An 18,863-nucleotide genomic window follows, 5' to 3' on the forward strand; every position below is an offset into this window, starting at 1 on the left:
AACAATGTTGTGCAGCATGCAAGATAGACAGCGCACAATGTGCTTTGAGGCAGCAGCCAAGAAAGGCTGTGAACACACGTGTGTACACCTGTTTGCACACCTGTGTGGATCAGCATGCTTGTATTCCAAAGGTTTCTCCATGTAATGATCTGCTAGGGAGTGTGGGGAGCCACACCAGGAGTCCACCAGGGTATGAAGCAGGTATGGAGGAGATCCAGGCCCCATATATCCAGAGGCCCCAGAGTACAAGGACCCGAGGAGGACCACCAAAGGGGGGGGGGGGGGGGGGACCGTGCCACCCTCCTGGGAAGAGCTGAGTAGAGCCCCAAATACACCGACCATCCTCTGGATGCTGTAAAATGTGCCCACCCCCAAGGCCCTATATGTGTGTGTTATGTGAGAGTGTGAGTAATGTGGATGTCTAGGTTGCAGAATAAAATTGAGGCACAGGCGGCCAGAAGGGGACAGAGGGGGAGTGCCTCCCTGCACCCTCGTGACATACCTGCACCCCAAGCCCTGCGTGTGTGGGTGGGTGACCCCAGTGGGCACCCCCACACTCTGGAACCCACCAGGGCAAGGGGGCCCAGGCCCATCCGGACCGGGGCCCGCAGCTATATATAGCTATATTGTATTTAGATAGAAGCTAGCGAGCTAACTCCCTGCTAACTTCTAACTCCGTTAAATGTCATAAATTCCGTTTTCATGGATGCCTGGATGTTAAACTCAATTGTTACACCTGGTAGAGCAGAACACTGATCATTTTATTAAAGATGAAAGACTTTAGACAGTTTTTCAACTCTCAGTAATGCCATAGTGATCGTTTGATATATGGACCTGCAGCGGAGCTTAGGCCCAGACACGGCTAGTGACGTCAGACTTAACGACCCGATAGTAGAAAGGCAGTGTTCAGCAGCCAGTCTAGCAGTATATCATCGTTGATTATGCACACAAAAAAAGTCAAAAGATAGAATGAGTTTCACATTTACACATTAATCAGCTTAAAGCAGCAAGAATACAGATGATGGGAAGCTACATGGGATGAAATGTCTTGCTTACCCATCTTGTTTATTTGTCTATATACAGTAGAGCTTGCTGTGGACATTTAAAGGAATCAGCACAAATAGACATGAAACAGGACAACATCCTGCTGTCTGTGCATTTTCCTTTATCTTTCTGAGGCAGGACGTTGTTTAATAATATTATTATTGCTTTTTGTTGTTTAAGATAAATGGAAATAATTAAATCCAAAAATAATTTCCATTCCATCTATGGTTTTCCTTTACAATAACTCCATTAGAAAACACACAGCCAGTCATTTTTATTTTTCTATTTTTGGACTGGGTGAGAGTCGTTTGTGTTACAGCTCATAGTCATGCAGACCCACACTGGATCTAATGAGACTGTTTTGGGAAAGATGTCTGGAATGAGCTCTGCTGTCTTCAGGCAAGATTCTGCCACTCAGCTCTGACGTCGGACAAGTGTGTGTCTCTGTTTGTGTTAGTGCGTGTGTGTGTGTTATTTCCTGTATATGTTCACATGTATCCTCTTTCCTGTGTTCATGCTTGTGTGTGTGGGAGTGTGTGTCACTATGCAGCCATGTGGGGAAGTGAGACGTTTTGTGCCCAGGGCCGGCTTCTGGACATTGGTGACCTTTAGGCCAGCATAGAGAGATGATGTCACCATTCAGGGACAGTGTCAAGTTTTGCCGGGAGAGTTTCTTGCATGTGTGTATGCATGTTAGTTACTGCTATGTTGATGAGTTGCTCTCTTCTGCACTGCAGACTTGAGAAAAGGATATGTGCTAAAACAAGGGGACTTTTCTTTCCATTGTTGGTTTATTTGCAGCATGTTATATAATGTGATGTGCATTTATTTTTCTTTAAGTTGTGGTGAGTTCATTAAAGGGTTTTGAGCAGCAGTTTTTGCCAATGTTGAACCGAAAAGCAAACAGACCATCCCGTTCTCGTTCCCATAACGAGGTGAACAATGTGGCCTTTGTGTCTGTGATATTGGGTTATGAAATAATAAGACTTGTTACCACTATGCCAACTCTTGCCACAATGCCAACATTCCCTGCTGAGTTTGGAAGTTTGTTCACTTACAAATGTATGAAAAGGCTCTGCGGTAGCTTCATTGTTAAGTAGAGAGACAGAATATTAACTAGATCCAGACACATAACATTACATAAAAGTTATAAACGGCTGTGTGCCCATCTGCCATTACACAATAGACATACATTGTAATATACTTTGCATAATAGATTACAGTCAATCAGTTACAGATAATACTGATCTCAGCTTGTGTGAATAAAGCACACCTGTACACAAAATCACCACCATCATTGGCAAGACCAAAGAGTTGTCAGATGATGTCATGGACAAGATTGTAGATTCTAAGGAAGAAGTTCGGAGAACTGTTGGTTATTCAGAAATGGAATAAATGCAGAATGACTATCAATTTCTCTTGGGCTCATACGTGAGGATGATCATGAGAGATGGTAGATCAATCCAAAACTACACGGGAAGATGCTTGTTAAAGTTCTGAATGCAGGTAGGACCAAAGTCACCAAGAACACCTGCTGTGTTTGAAGGAAGATAAATGCTAAATATGATCCAAAGAACACCATGGCCACAGTCAAGCAAAGAGGTCAATCTACGTTGCTCACGAGCTCTGGGTAGTAACCGAAAGAATGAGGTTGCGATACAAGCAGCAGAAATTAGTTTCCTTTGAAGAGTGGGTGGAGTAGAGCCACTGCTCCTCTACATTGAAGAAGCCAGTTGTGGTGGTTTGGGCATTGGACTAGGATGCCTTCTCAATGCCTCCTAGAGGTGGTTTTCTGGGCATAGCCTACTGGGAGGAAGCCCCGGGGCAGACCCAGGATTCTCTTTAGAGATTAGATCTCTGTGTTTTGAAAAGTGAACTACTTCAGCTGGGAGGTAGGGGTGGGGCAGTGTGTTCCATCTATGCTGTATGAAGTTGTGTGTAAAACTGAAAGAGGTGAAAACTGTTCGGTATTGGATGGATTATCTGTTCAGAGATTAATTGTTAGTTATTAGTATCTGAATATTTTTTGACAACACTTTAGGGTAATTGAAGAAAAACTAAGAAGTCTGATAAATGAAATGCAGTCTATCGTCAAATGTTGTCCTTACCATGTCCACATGCGGTGCTGTAGATTCTGAGTGTGTCACAAGTCTGGACTTCTTGGCTTGTGTTGCAGTGTGCAAGTACCAAAGAGCCTTAGTCATGACTCTCATTTTGTGTGTGTATGTGGGGGGTAGCCTTTAGGCAGAAGGCAGAGTGATGAGATGCAGTCTGGCAGTGGGAATGCAGAGAAAATTGAAAGATATGCAGCTAAGGCAAAAATCAGGACTGAAAGTAAATATTGAACATGTATCTGCATGTCAGTTAGTGATCTGATTTACCCAGATTACTTATTACCCTAAAAATACATTTAATTTCTATCTCTGCAATAACCACTCCAAACTTCTAAAAAGGGTTCAACAGCTTTAAATTCGGTTTAGGCAATCAAATCTCTCGGTTAAGGCTGGAGAAAGATTGAGTTCTGGGCCAACACTGCTTTGTGCATGACAGTGATCTATAAACATCTGTTGAGTATTCAACAGTTAATTCAGTAATTGAGCAATTAAGTGTCCTTCAAAATCAATTGAGGCAAATTAGTTATAAACATATTTTGTCAGAGATAGGTGATGGAACCTGGCCTCCATTGCTGCCTGAAGAATTGTGTGACAGTGTGATGTGAAAAGGCATCATGTTTCTTTCAGCATTGCTGGTCAAAAATCCACAACAGTCTTATCATATTATAATTAATGTAAATGTAGAAACTGTGGTGCAGCCGATTAAGTAGAGTACTTTTACCCACTCAGAGTTGAATCCTGTATGAAGCCAAAAGCCTGCATGAAGCAGGCTTAATACAGAGGGGGAACTGCTGCAGGAGAAAGGCTGTCTATTTTCAAATCCTTAAGGGTTTTTATTTTTCAGTTCTAGATTTCTGCCTACTGCAGCTTTAATTATAGTCCAAAAATTTGAAGCAGAATCAAAGTTGGCGACATGAGGGCAGAGGGGAAAAGAGAAAAGACTGAAATGCTGCAGTATTAAACAATAGCTGGAGAAAAAGCTCAGCCATTATTAATTTTATGTGATATTTTGAAAGTGGCATCGTTTTAAGTGTAAATACAGTCTCGTAATGACTCATATCGATCTGTGTTGGATGTGCTTTTGAAAATTAGGCCCAGATGTTTAAAGACTCCCGGAGTAGTTGTAAAATTTTCTTCCACAAAGAATCTACAGTTTAAAAACTCTCCTCCCCTCATCTTCCCGTCTCTCCCACCCTTCATCCCGTCTCTCCCACCCTTCATCCATCCTCCATGCACATTCTTTTTCATATCCAAATGAAGGAGAATGGCCATAATTAAACAGCATTTATGTTGCTCCTCTCCACAGTCTCAGATGCTAATTGGTGACACCGCAGCGCAGCTTTGTCCAATTACTCCCAGCTCTGACTCGCTTGATTAGCAATCAGTTTCATTCTCTCTCTTTTCCCCTAAAACAGCAGAGTCGCTACTCAGAAGTGAGTGGCTCATGAGACTCCCCGAAATTGCCCATGTCATTTCAAAATGACCACCATGACCAACATCCACTTCGAGTTAAATTCTCTGTGGTGTTCTCTTTGATCAAATATCTGGGTAGTGACCGAAAGAATGAGATTGCAGACAAGCGGCGGAAATGAGCTTCGTCTGCAGGGTATCTGTGCTCAGGCTCAGGGTGAGGGTGCTTGCTCATTTGGGAGGGACTCAGAGCAGAGCTGAACTTTAGAGCAGCTGACTGAAAATCTGACTAGGTTGCCTCCCAGGTAAGGAAATTTGGACAGACCCAGGCATGGCTTTACATTCAAGTGCAGATAGCTACGAATTTAACTATTGATCTTTTCAGCATCGTCCCTAGTTACTAAATTTTTCAGATTTTACACTCAAGTCAGTATAAGGAAGCTGACTGAGTGGCAGTGGGATAAACCAGTGGTCCAACCTGCCAAATATTATGATAAATAATATAACACACGAGCACATCAGTGCATTTTTCCCCTTTCCTGCCATGAAAGATGACTGCTCTCTCTGTGGGCATAGTTCTTCAAGAGGCTTCTTTCTTTTAAAATGAGTGCTGGTTCACAGGGAACCGTTAGACAACCGACATTGTCTAACTTTGTAAGATATTTACCTTACAGTGTGGAGCACCTTGCACTCACTCACTCTTTTTATTTTTGCTTCACTTGCTGTTTGATTAGGTCTGGGCACCAAAATGATCAGGTTATATTTGCATGTTGAAAGGTGATAGTTACGGATTTCCAGTGGGAAATGCTGGTGTTCCATATGTGATTAATTGGAAGACAGACCAGATAACTTATTGCAGAGACCAAATGAGTCAACTTAAATGGTTTCATCCAGACTGTGCAGCACTTTGTAACTGTTTATTTTAAAGAGTGCTTTAAAAATAAATTATAATTCTTTCCTTTGCTGAAGTGCCAAAATCAAGGCTTAGAAACAAACAAACACACACATTGAAAACATTACAGTTAGAGAACCTGCAGCTTCTCTCTCATGACTCATGCCCTCAGCCTGTCCCTACACTTAGAGTTGATTTGCTGCTTTAGCAAATAGCACAGAATCAGAAACAGCTTTCTATCTGTGGCCCATGTTAATTGACTATCTTATTGATTTTTTTCCTACCTTCAGGGGTTCAGATGATTCACTGTACTTCCCTGCATGTGTGTGCTCTTGTGTCTGTCGTATGAACTGTGCTTTTCTACATTTATTTGCCAAAGGCTGAGTCACTTAAAAAAGAAGGAATAAAAGCTGTGGGACCCAGAGTCGTTCTTACACATCCCTCGGCTGTTTAATCGTTTCAGTTGTTCTTACCTGTAGCTGAACAGTCTTAAAACTAAACCTATCAAGAAGCTCAGTCGAGTGTTAACAAACCCACAGGACAACCCTATCCTCCCCTCTTCTTTCTCCTCCCTAATAATTGTAAGAGCCACAATTAGCCATTCTGCTTCATTGGTTAGATGGCTAAGCTCAGGCCCTGTGGCCCATTAATGGTGAGCTGAGGTAAAACAGATTAAATTGGGAATCATGTGCCCGATTGAATCTGAGCCAGTGGAGTGTTTTTAGAATTTAGAGGATGGGAAATCATTGCAGTGGAGTTACTGAGTGTGTATGTCTTTGCAGTAATTATTCTGGTGAATAGTTGCTGTAATGGGGGTCCGGTACTATCCGGTGTGGGGGTTGTTGAGCCTGTGAAATCAGGATCATGTTATGCTGATGGTTCAAGTGGTTCTCCAGTTAGCTGTGAATACACCAAAAATAATGTTGTGTTGTGTCATTTAAAAAAATCAAGTTTGTCTAACTGGTGACCACTTAAGCCAATAAAACAAGCATTTTATGTTTATTATTATACAATCTTTGGGCAATGGAAAGACACAAAATACATATTGCATCAGTCTGTCATGTATTCACTACAACCACCTTTGTACTTCAACAAAGGCTGAACTCTTTGAGGCAAGCTTTTTTATAATTTATTTAAATAGCCTTCAGAAATGGTTCTCCAGACTTCTTGAAGGATTCAATTCAATTCAATTCAATTTCTTTATTGTCCCACAAGGGGAAATTAGTTTAGCAGCAGGAGGATAAGAACAAACAGAACAATACTATAAAACAATAATAACAATAATAATGATAGAAAATTCAAGGACAATTATTTGCCATTAAGGAGACAAGACGCAGTAGGGATAAAAGAGACCTGGAGTCTTTTAGTCCTCCTCGGAGGTACTCTAAAACGGCGGCCGGAAGGCAACAACTCAAACTCACTGTGAAGTGGATGGTTCACACAATGAATAATAGAATGAGCCTTTCTAAGCACATTTCTATGTTAGCTACCTCTTCCTTCTCTCTGTCAAGATAATTCCCCACTGCTTCAGTAATGACCGACCATGTGGGTTTTTTTTCCCAGATACGCTGTTTTGCTAATGTATTAGGGATCACTTTCATGCTGTGAGAAAAATCTGTTGCCAATCAGATGTTTTCCAGATAGTATTGCATGATGGATTCAAATCTGACAGTACTTGTACGTGCTCCTAATTCCATCAGTTTTGACAAGAAAGCCACTGGTTGAAATCAGCCATGACAGAGGCACCACTGTGTTTTACAGATGGCTCTAGATACTGTTGTATCTGCCATACACACTGACAATAATTTGAAACACACGTGAAATTTGGATTCTTCACTCCCTATGACCCTTTGCCACTGATCTTTATTTTAGTTCTTCTGTACCTTAGCATACCGCAACCTTATCTCTTCCTTAAGAAGAACTTCTTGACAGCCACCCATCCACTATGACCATTTCTGAGGAGACTTCAGTGAACAGTAGAGGGATTAACTGAAGGTCAAGCTGCATCTCTCAAGTCCTTTGTCAGATCTTTGCTTTTTTCCCCCCAATTTTTTTAAGGACATGACTTTTATTTCTTCTGTTCTCCCCTTTTCTAGTTTCTCTTAACTTTTTTAAAGACAAAATGGTGAGAAACGCAGCGAATAGCTCTTTGGGAATCATCTCCATAGTACAAAAATACTATTTTATTTATTTTAGACTGTGCTATCTTTGGCTTTTTCATAGTTTCAACTAAAGGAACAGAAAAAAGTGTTTTGATGACAGGCTGGTAGTAATATAAAATCTAAAGATACAGTTAGTAATTGGCTCTTTGCTAAGCTGCCTGCTGCTTGAATAAGTCACAAATCATTGGTTCAACAAAAAAAAGTTCAGTGACTGAACTGAAAATCAGTGAAAAAGCAGCCAACGTCCAACAAAACTCTTAGATGGATGGATGGACGGATGGTCTATCAATCTTCTTCCAAGTATCCGTGGCCGGGTCGCGGGGGCAGCAGCTGGGTCTGTCCCATGGCCTCCTCCAGGTGGAACATGCCTGGAACATCTCACCCAGGAAGCATCCTTGTCAGATGTCCAAACCACCTCAACTGGTTCCTTTCGATGTGGAGGAGCAGTGGCTCTACTCTGAGCCCCTCCCGGATAGTTGAACTTCTCACCCTATCTGTAAGCGAGAGTCCAGCCACCCTTCGGAGGAAGCCCATTATTGCCGCTTGTATCCGCAATCTTGTTCTTTCGATCACACCCACAGTTTGTGACCATAGGTGGGGGTAGGGATGTAGATTGAATAGTAAATTGAGGCTTCACATTTACACTCAGCTCACTTTGATAGACATTCAGAAAAAAAGTCTTACTCCTTGAGAACTAAATCTAAAGCCATGAAAGGTGACACAATACTTTTGGTCAGTACTGTAGGTGTTTGCACCATGTTTGTTTTAACCGAAGACATGAAAGACACTGTGATGCTAGATGAAAGCTTTCATAATCTGCAAAAGTCAGCAGCAAGAATCTTTAAAGTGGATGGTTTTCATCCAGCAGCAGCAATGAGCATCTTGTCCTCACCACCGGAGGGGATTTCCTGGTTGCGATGTCTCTGAATGCAACTGAAAAGTCAGTGGACTGAAGAGGCCATGACAGCAGTCTCCTCGCCACAACTGGTCTGAAAATGTCACGCTCATTACAACACTAATACCCTTTACAATGCTGTCATCTCCATACTGAGAGATGGGAGAGCACATGCACACGCACTGACACACACAGAAACAGATGAAGAGCAGGATTGTTTCGAAGCTGCTGTCCTCAGCACTTTCTCAGGGACTTCCTGTTGTTAAGTCTTTGGGTGTGCTTGTTTTGAGTTGCTGTCAGAAGTTCTGCTTGAGAGAGAAGCTTTGTGTTTGGCCTGATAACTTTGGCCTCCAGACATTGAACTTTGTAACAGAATGTGTGGATGTGTGTGCGCATCTGTGTGTAAATGAAACCTTGTTCTTTGTTAGAGAGCATCATGTCGCTCATTGCCCTCTTGCCGCCCCTTTTGTGTCCTAAAATCCCCAGCTGCCTGTGGTCGCTGCGGTTTTGTATCTTGCCACATATTTCTCAAGAATTCCTCTCTCCTTTTTAGCCTATGGTCTGCAAGAAATGGAGGTAAAGGGGAGGAAATTAGTGTGGAAATGCAACCATTTATGGTTGTATTTTTATAGTGAGAGCTTAAATGATTGTGTTATCCACAGATACTGGACGCAGGATAACCCCAACAAATAAAAAGAAAACATTAACAGCTGAAAAGCTAATTATAAGCATGAACACAATGATTTTTCTTTTGTTTCACTGACTATTTTGTCACCTTGAGTGACGTCAAGCACTTAGTTGTAATATTTTGACTAACAAGCAGAATAATAATAAAAAAAAAACAACCCATGTAGTCTCTTGGTTGAAAGCCATCTGTTCTGATTCGTGCCACATCAACTGCTGGTTACTTGAAATGCTAACATTTCTTGTATAACCTTTTATTCCTAGAAGTAAAGCGGTTCTTTAAATTGTTTCCATCTAATGCTGCCTGATGGGTTGTTGTTTTGTTTTTTTGCATATTCTTGTTCATGCACTACTGAGAAATCATTGATTTTGGATTGATTTATCATCTGTCTGTCTCCTCTGTCCAGCTGTTTCCTGTCGCTGTTGCTGGTGGCTGCTGTAGTTTGGAAAATCAAACAGACCTGCTGGGCCTCACGGCGTAGAGAGGTAGGACACATCTTGGATAATGTATTGCCTGTGTGTTTGTAATGCGTTTTTATGTGTGCCATTGTGTGCATATGCAGAGCGTTGTCAAGCTGTGTGTGCACTTGATTCTGCTGCACAGAAACGCAGATGCAGCTGACACATCAAAGGGTAAACACTGATACTACTTCCCACCCACAAGTTGTGAAGGGTGGGTTAATGTCATGAGTACTGGAAGGAAAAAAAAAATCTCTCTGCTTAACGAGCATCGCCATGACGATAAACAAGGCCATTCCCCTTAATTAGTGCTCCTCATGAGCCAATTAACTCAGACGAAGTGATGCTAAACGGAGTGGAATAGAGTGATATATCACTTAAAGCCTGAACAGATGCCACATCATTTCATATTTACTTCTGACCCTCCTCCAAACACACTCGCAGACACATGCAAAAACAATTTAGGCTCCAAATCAATCCCATGCTGCGCTGTTTGACATGTTTTTTGGGGGGATTTTTGTTTTGTTTTTTAGCAGTAACCCTTATTCTCTTTATCACACTTTGTGTTTTATGTTTGTGTCATCAGGGAGGAATCACTGTTGGTTTTGGACAGCTGTGATAATAGTCTATTGTTACTAGTGTAATCCATAGATGTACCACAGGGAGCTATTGTGTTTAAATACACTTGTTGGTTCTTGCTCTTCCCCCTTTTCTCCTCCACTGCTGTTTTGTCATCATGCAGAAAATGCTGATCTTTTCATTTGCAAATTAACTTTCCCCATTTAAATGATGACGACGTGTGTCTTTAAGATTTATGATGTTTCAAAAATGAATTGCCTTCAATTAGGACTATTCGTAATCTTCTTAAGTGGAGTAAACCTTTATGTTCAGTTAGTGACGTTTTTCTCACATGGTGTATGCAAAACTAATTGTTGTTTGGTTTTTACAGATTTTAATGAATAGAGTCCAGATTGCAGATTGAGCCAGTATGTGACTTTGAGTTTGCATTAGCGTCTCTGCCGAAGAGAAAAGCTTGAAGAACATTTCTGGTTGCAGAAAGTAAACAGAAAATATATATATATATAAAAACACAAAATAAGCTGCTAATTATGTACCTGAGACTCTAAAAGATGTGTGTGCTGAAAACTTTAACAGACTTGCTGTTTTTTTTAAACAGTCCAAACAAAATGAGCTCCCCTGCTGCTAATCAGTATAACAAACAGCAGTGTTGCAATGACAGTAAACTGGCATTAGCACACATCTGGCAGGCAAACGCTAATGAAGCAAACACGAAACACTGAAAACCGCAGTTCTTAATATAGCCACCAGAGGCTGTCTTCTAAAGAGAGTCAATCCCAATAAAGTCCAATGTTAAAGTGACTTTAAAGATGAAAGAACTATTTTTACAGCTTTAACAACAGTATGTGTGGTGAATCTTTTATAACTCACCCCGTCTGTATCACTGTATTAAGGGGTTAGCGTTATGCGTGATTGGAGCCATGGCTGCTCTGAGGCCACTCGCTGTTTTCTGGGTATACCCTTAGCTAATTTGTGGTATTGTTGCCTTTTGGAGCATTTTGGGAGTGAAACTGTAGAATTTGCTTACATGTTAATCACCACTACTTCATAGATATGCGTCTTTGTGTTTATATTATGTACCAAGGTTGTTGGCATTAGGTAGTTACTTGAAGCGGCATTTAAATATTATAACTAAAAAATATTATTAGAAAATGGCATCACAGTGGTAGGACATATACAGTCTGATCATCCTACAGCTATAAAGCTGTAATAAACCCACCATGCTGTGACAAGGGGCAGAACAAGCTATGTTCAAGAGTAGCTCATTTTAAACGTGTGTGTGCATTTGTGTTTGTTTGTTGTTGTATATGTATGTATGTATATGTATATACATAGATAGATCATCAACTCATTGGAGTGTCCAGATAATGAATGCAAACGTTGCTCTGACCAAATCACTGCCAACACATTTCACACATGAGCCTGATGATAAATCAGTAATGTGTTTAACATCTGAAAAAAGGTGCTTACCGACAATCCAGTTGTTGTCAATTTAAATAGTCAGATTTTTGACCTTATCATCTGTCTTTAATATTTTATGTTGTGCAGAGTCTTTCCTGAGAAATGACAAGTGAAATATAGAGCTTGATATAAACATTGAGGATTCTTGAACAGCTTTGTCCTGTGTGTGTGCGCGCGTGTGTGCGTGCGTGCGTGTGTGTGTACTTACAGGTGTGTATGTTTCCAGCGCAGTGATTGTTTAGCCCTGTTTTATCAGTGTGAGGAGCAGTATGTTGGTTGCTGGCAGGCTGCTTGACACTCTGCTACAATATTTATGAGAGCTGGTCTCATATCACAGCACATTCGCAATGCTCACTGCACTGTTGGTTAATTTCCACATTTCTCTGTCTTTAACTGTGTGTCTCCCTCATTCTTCCTGAGGGCTATTTTCTTTTTACTGTCCTTTCCTCTGGATGATGGAGGATATAATAAGTGAAAAGTTGCACAGTGGAGAGAAATTATTGTTATTGGAACTTGAAAGATCCGGCTCAGTTTTCCTCCCATCATTATTTACAGTGCAGTTATATAAAATAAATTACTTCTTTAAGCACATGGTTAAATCAGAAAATTCTAATAGAATTAAAGTGCAGCATTCAAAGTATCAGGCAACAGCCATTTTTACAGCTAGTAGTGCAAGTAGTTACTGTCTACCACATGTATATAAGCAATGCATTCATTGTTTTTGGTAAAGAAGTTGGGGGTTTTCTGTAATACATGACCTCAATACTGACCTTAATCTGAAAAACAACAGATTAGTCTGTCAGTGACAAAATCTCATTTTCCTTCTTTAGCTCTAAGGGCCAATTGTGTCTTTTCTATTTTCCTTCAGATGATACCTGAAGCTTACAGATCAATCTCCAACCTCAATTTCCCACTGTATCATTTATGTCAGATGATATACGTGACTCTGAGACACACTTACTCACACAGATATAGTTCTAAGCTTCGCAAACTCAGTTTGGCTTCAGAAAACCATCAAGCAGAAAATTAACCAGGACAATCAATAGCGCTGATTTCTTTGTTTTTATGATTTCTTGGTGTTGATGTGTTTAGTGTCAACCTGATTATTAGAGAGATAAACTGCTGCTCCTTAAGGGGAGAGATGGATAGTACAGCCATGTTTATCTCATGGAAATTTTGCATTATATGAACTACAAGCTGATTGCTGAGCTGTTTGTGTGAGCCTTGTTGTAACAGGAATCCACTCAGTGGTCAATTCATTAGATACACTTTTTAATCTACCAATTAACGCAAATATCTCATCAGCTAATCACATGGTAGCAGCTTAATACATTGTAGACACGGTCAAGGTGAACTTCTGAACTTCAAACTAAGCATGAAAGTGGGAAGGTGATTTGTTATTTAAGTGACTTTGAACATGGCATCGTTGTTTCCAGACAGGCTGGTCTAATTATTTTAGAAACACACAACCACCTCTAGGGTTTAATAGTTTGAAAAAGAGAAAACAATCCAGTTCTCCTTCTTGATGCCAGAGTTTAGAAAAGAATGCCCCAACTGCTTTGAGCTGAAAGGAAGGGACATGAACTCGAAAAACACGTCTTACATCCAAAGTATGCAGAAGAGCATCTCTTGAAAGAGATGTGCTACAGCAGCAGATGACCACATTGGGACTGTTAGTATCAGCTAAGAACAGGAAACTGGACAATAGAAGACTGGATAAACATTGCCTGGTCTGATGAGTCTTGACTTCTGCTGTGACATTTGGGTAATGGGCTCATAAACAACATCCTGCCTTGTGTCAGTGATTCAGGGTTCTAGTTTTGGTGGGAGGTTTTAAACACAACTGCTGCCTGAGTGTTGCTACTGACCATATCCATGTCCTTATGACCACTGTGTATCCTCCTTTGATGGCTAACACGCAGTGTCACAAAGGTCAAATCAACTCAAACTACGTTGTTGAACATGGCAATGAGTTCACTGTATTTAAATGGTCTCCAGAGTCAAATCTGGCAACTGTGTGATGCTACCAGGTCAATATAGACCGTGTTAGTGTGAGTGCTCGTGACAGTGTGCCCGGCTCACATTATGCTACCGGTCTGCTGACGTCACTCAGGACTAGGGCTTTTTGATATAACGATAACGATTATGGGGTGGCTGTAGCTCAGGTGGCAGAGCAGGTCAGCCACTAATCAGAAGGTCAGTGGTTCGATCCCTGGCTGCATGCCAAATATTCTTGGGCAAGATACTAACCCCATGTTTGCCTACTGGTGGTGGTCAGAGGGCCCGGTGGCGCCTGTGTCCGGCAGCCTCGCCTCTGTCAGTGCGCCCCAGGGCAGCTGTGGCTACAATGTAGCTTGCTATCGCCAGTGTGTGAATGTGTGTGTGAATGTAGTGTAAAGCACTTTGGGGTCCTATGGACTAGAAAAGCGCTATACAAATGCAGGCCATTTACCATTTACATATCGGATGACGATATAAAAACATCTATCGTTTCATTTTACACTATTGTTTGTTTCGTGGTGTCGCAAAATAAACTGTTTACGGCAATATTTTTCATCGTTCTGATGGTCACTGTACTGTCTATATTAATTTCTTAAAGTTCTCTCTTTCTCTTATATGTAATATAACCACACTACTGACGGACAAGCGCCTGTTTTTATGCGTTGTGGTTAGCAACAACGACAACAGCATCGCGAGTCCTCTTGTTTATGTTCCACATAAACCTTTCACAATAAAGCTCAAGATCCTTTTGAGACTTTTCAAAATAAACTGAATTACGTAAAAGAGCAGATTATTTACGGATGAGAATTAAAAAAGAGCCGCCAGGTGCTAAAAAATAAACCTTAGACTCAAACGTTAGAACAGGCTTTTCCCCGCAGCACGCCGTGTAATAAATACTCACAAAGAAAACGGCGGCCGTTACAACTTATGTCTAAAAATGTATCGTTTCATGCATCGGTTAAAACACTCGACTCCAGCTACATGACGCGCAGCTGGAAACACTTCCCGCAAGACGAGCTGCCCGAGATTCACAGAATTTACAGGAAATGTTAAATTTTTGTGATTTATATCATTATCGGGACGATATATGTCTTATATCGCGATATGAGATTTTGGTCATATCGCACAGCCCTACTCAGGACTTCCATATGATATGGGTGTGACATAGATGTGAATATGCATATTTCAAAGAGAATTTTCTGACATCTTTCAACACATCTTTGTTTATAACCACCTTTTTAAATGATCAGGATTTACTGTGACTTAACATAAAACGAATTTATGAACTGAGCCATAATATAAAGATATTAAAAGTGTCAAGTCTGTCAGGTTGTAATACTAGAAAAAAAAAGTCTCTTTCTAGCTTTTCTGTGTGAAGTATCATCTGTTCATTGCTATCTCCCTCTCTCTGCTGCGCTCTCCAGAGAGCTGGTCTAGTGGGGAACCACAGCAGAAGGTGAAAATGGGATCTCTTCACCGTTAATTATGGATCACAACCAGCCACGAGACTACAGAGAAAACTGGATATTAATAGAGCTGCAGCTTTATGTTAATTGCTTTTTTCTCATACTTGTTTTTTATTACCAACAATCATTTTTGGATATGAGATCAAACAATCAAAAGCTACTTTGAAATTCTAATGCTGATGCGCAGAGACAAGCTGCGCACCATGTCTCTGGTTTTCCCTAATAGGGTTGCTCCTCTGAAGACTGTGTGAGTGTGTGTGTCTGTAGTGTGTGGATTTTTTGAAATCCACCACAGCTGATGCTGCCTCGCGGCTAGATAAATTAGTCAAATAAAAATGAAAAGCTAGAAAGATGGCCAGCCAGAAGGACAAGATTAAGGTCTTCTCTGCACCGCTGACACCCTTTCAGATGCCTTTTTTTTAATCATTCTTTCCTCAAGTAGCGAAGTCATTTTTTAAACTCTTATTTGGCCTCATCAGAAAAGCAGAATTTTGTTATATGAATCTGTATGAACACTCTTATAGTGGAAACACGATATTTATGGGACAATACCTTGAAAAGGTCTTGGATTTGGTGATTCTAAATTGACCATGGCTCATGGTTATGTGCCTCCATGTGTTACCCTGCAACAGACTGACAACCTGTCTGGGGTTTACCCTGTGTCTTGCCCTATGATACCTGATAGGCTCACATTTTAACATATTTGGGCAAGAAAGTTACATGGCAAACCCTCCTTCCACTCGCTTAAAGCTTGGAATGGTATCTGATTAATGTTACATGCCTTCTGTTACCCATCCATCCATTCGCTTCTGCTTATCCTTTTTTTCAGCGTCGCGGGGGGCGCTGGAGCCTTTCCCAGCTGTCATAGGGTGAGAGGTGGGGTACACCCTGGACAGGTCACCAGTCTGTTGCAGGGCCAACACACAGAGACACAGACAGCCACTCGCTCTCATATTCACTCCCACATTCACACCTATGGGCAATTTAGATTAATCAATTAACCTATCCTCACAAATATGTCATGTTAATAGATATGTCACCAGAGTGCATGTTAGATGTCTGGCAGTTTTGGGATATTGAGGTCTGTCCAGGGCTTTGCTGTTGATCCCGAACAAGACCCCATTGCAGTTGTCCAGTGGGGTGGTAACAAAGGCATCGACGGGTGTCTCTGCTACAGAGTCAATAAGTGATGGACGAAGTCAGCGATGCTCATTTATTGGAAAAAAACTGCTTTATTGACAGATTTAATATAAGCCTGGAATGCAATGGATGCTGATGTGGTGCAACCGTCAGTGTCGAGGAGTAGAATTCCAGCCTTCGAGTAGGGCCTGGGGGGCCACAACCAGGAGTTCTGTTTTACTACTGTTGGGCTTGTGCTGAAGATTATAAAATTGGAGTATGTCTCAAGTGGCTATAGAAGAACTGCAATTTACTACATTCTCACCTTGGCTTCATATTTCAGCCCATATTTGAACATTTGCTAAAAGCAAGTCATAAAATGCCCTACGGTCTTTACTCCAAGTCGTCAAACACCAGTTTAACCCTCGGTTATCTTATGAATGTTCTGATGTAACACCTGTGGCTCTCTTCTAATGAAGTTGTGTTTTAATACTGCGAAGCCACACCCTAAGTTGATAAACAAGACACATTTACTCAAATATTAAATTGTAAATTTTAGCTGTCTTCTTAGCAGCATTTAAACCATCATCAAAACAAACAAACTGTCAAAAACCAGATTTTCAGCTGCTGATTCACATAATTATCTGATGCTATGATGATTTAGTTGCTGGCTTTATACTTCTAATACAGATTAAAACAAACTTTAATATCTGATTCAATTAAAAGTAAATTTTTACCGACTGTTTAAGCTGGAAATCAATAGAATATTACAAAATAACCATTTTTAATTAATAGGAAACCTTTTTGAACAAGTCTGTCTCCCATGTTGTTTTTATGATGATGTTAAAAGTCTGCCTTCACATTCTGTGCATCTGTCTCTCTACTCTATAAAAAACTGATTCTCATTTAGTTTATTGCTTTACTTGGTAGAGTATTTTTTTAAATTCACATCCCAGACAGATGTTGTCACTCTTCTTTGCTGATAAGTTATCCTGAAGACTTTATTACTTTGCAGCACAGCCGGTTTCTGCTTCTGAATCTGAGCATCGCTCTCCCTTTAGCTGACGGTGCCCCCTGACCTCTGCAGTCTTCACTACAGCGGCTCCACCTCTCACATTAATTTTCTTAAATTAGATGTTTGCACTCCCCTTGCATGAGGCAATTAACATATTGTGTCATTTTTCCTCTACACTCATTAAGGAATTATACTCAGAGATGCTCCACTCCAAATTACAGGAGGGTTAAAATTCTGTGCATAATGAAGAAGAAGCAAGCTTGATTAAATTTAAGTTTTGAGGCTGTTTTGTTTGTTTAGAACTTGTCAGTGCTGCACTGCAACCAGCAAGCTGGCTTATGGAGCTAATTATGCTGCTGTAAATGCTTTCCTGAGGTCTCTTACTGTCTAATTTCAATGGCAAGATGATGAGTCAAAGGTGCTTAAGCTAATTTTAATGACAAGATTGTGTCAATATTATGGCGCTGTGAGCCAGAAGCCATTTATTACCAAAGTAAGTAAGTCAAGTTTAAAATATAATAAGCAACCTTAATTTTTTAATAAAGCTTAGAATTAGATTATATTGCTCGGAGACTTTTTTAATTTCAAAATAAAGGCTCTTCTTTTTTTCCCCTCTTCTCCTTTTTATTAAAACTGTTGGATTTCCACGATTCTGCAGAGGTGATGTTATGCTCTGATTGCTCAGTCCTTGGCTGCAGCACACTCCAATCTGCAGTTGGAGAGATTAGCCTGTCTGGACCACTGAATGCCAAATCACTTGTGTACGGGTGCTGTTTTTTTTTTTGGGGGGGGGGGGGTTCCCCTATGTGTGTTGGTGCTACACAGCATGTGCATATGTTTGTGTGTCCTATTATTTAGTTGGCATTAATCGAGGTGGCAGATTAGTAGAAGAGGTTTAATGTGGCCAAGCATGGCTGGATGTCTGCGGATGACCGCTGTTTAAACAAATCAAAGGGACGAGAGGAGAACGTAGACAAACACATGCACACACCATGACCAGCCACCATGCAGCCTGTGCTTAACCTCCAAACGTAGTCGTCCCTACTGTTGCATTTACGAGCTGGCCAACTTGCAAGTGTACAAACACAGCATACAGAGAAAGTAATGGGAGTTAGTTTACACTCTGTTCATCTATTTATGGATAGTTATTTATAAATTAGGCAAACATTAAAAATATATTTTTTTAAAAAGATGAATGAATCAAAAAAAGAAAGGAGAGGGAGGTCTGGGCATCTCTCCTTGTTCTGCTGCCCCCACCTCTCGGACCCGATGGAGGATTGAGGTGTATTCAGTGGAAAGCCTTTTTTATTTATTTGGTTAGTCTTTAAATTGAGCCGTGTATTTGTGTGCTACTGATTCTGGCATTTTCAGGTCTCTATACTTTTTGAAGCCACTCAATCAACAGAAAGCAGAATGACATCCTGACATTTTCACTATTGCAATGCTGGAAAAGCATTCGACCTTTAAATGTATTCATTTAAATATTTTCCTACCCATGACGTGTTGCATTTAAAAAAGAAAAACATGTATTTTGTGTGATATGTGGCTTTTTGAGTCCTAAA

General features: G+C 40.7%; 1 protein-coding gene across 6 annotated transcripts in view; it reads left to right on the top strand.

Annotated features, from left to right (window-relative positions):
• The window catches only part of atrnl1a (attractin-like 1a), a 331,746-nt gene that overhangs the window by 198,010 nt on the left and 114,873 nt on the right, over nucleotides 1-18,863 (top strand). For all 6 annotated transcript variants that reach the window (XM_026189698.1, XM_026189697.1, XM_026189695.1 and 3 more), the window contains one exon: nucleotides 9,609-9,687. In XM_026189698.1, the coding sequence (XP_026045483.1) occupies nucleotides 9,609-9,687 (79 nt within the window). The remainder of the gene's footprint in view (nucleotides 1-9,608; nucleotides 9,688-18,863) is intronic.

Source organism: Astatotilapia calliptera, chromosome 13 (genome assembly GCF_900246225.1).
Source record: "Astatotilapia calliptera chromosome 13, fAstCal1.2, whole genome shotgun sequence".
Classification (NCBI taxonomy): Eukaryota; Metazoa; Chordata; class Actinopteri; order Cichliformes; family Cichlidae; genus Astatotilapia; species Astatotilapia calliptera.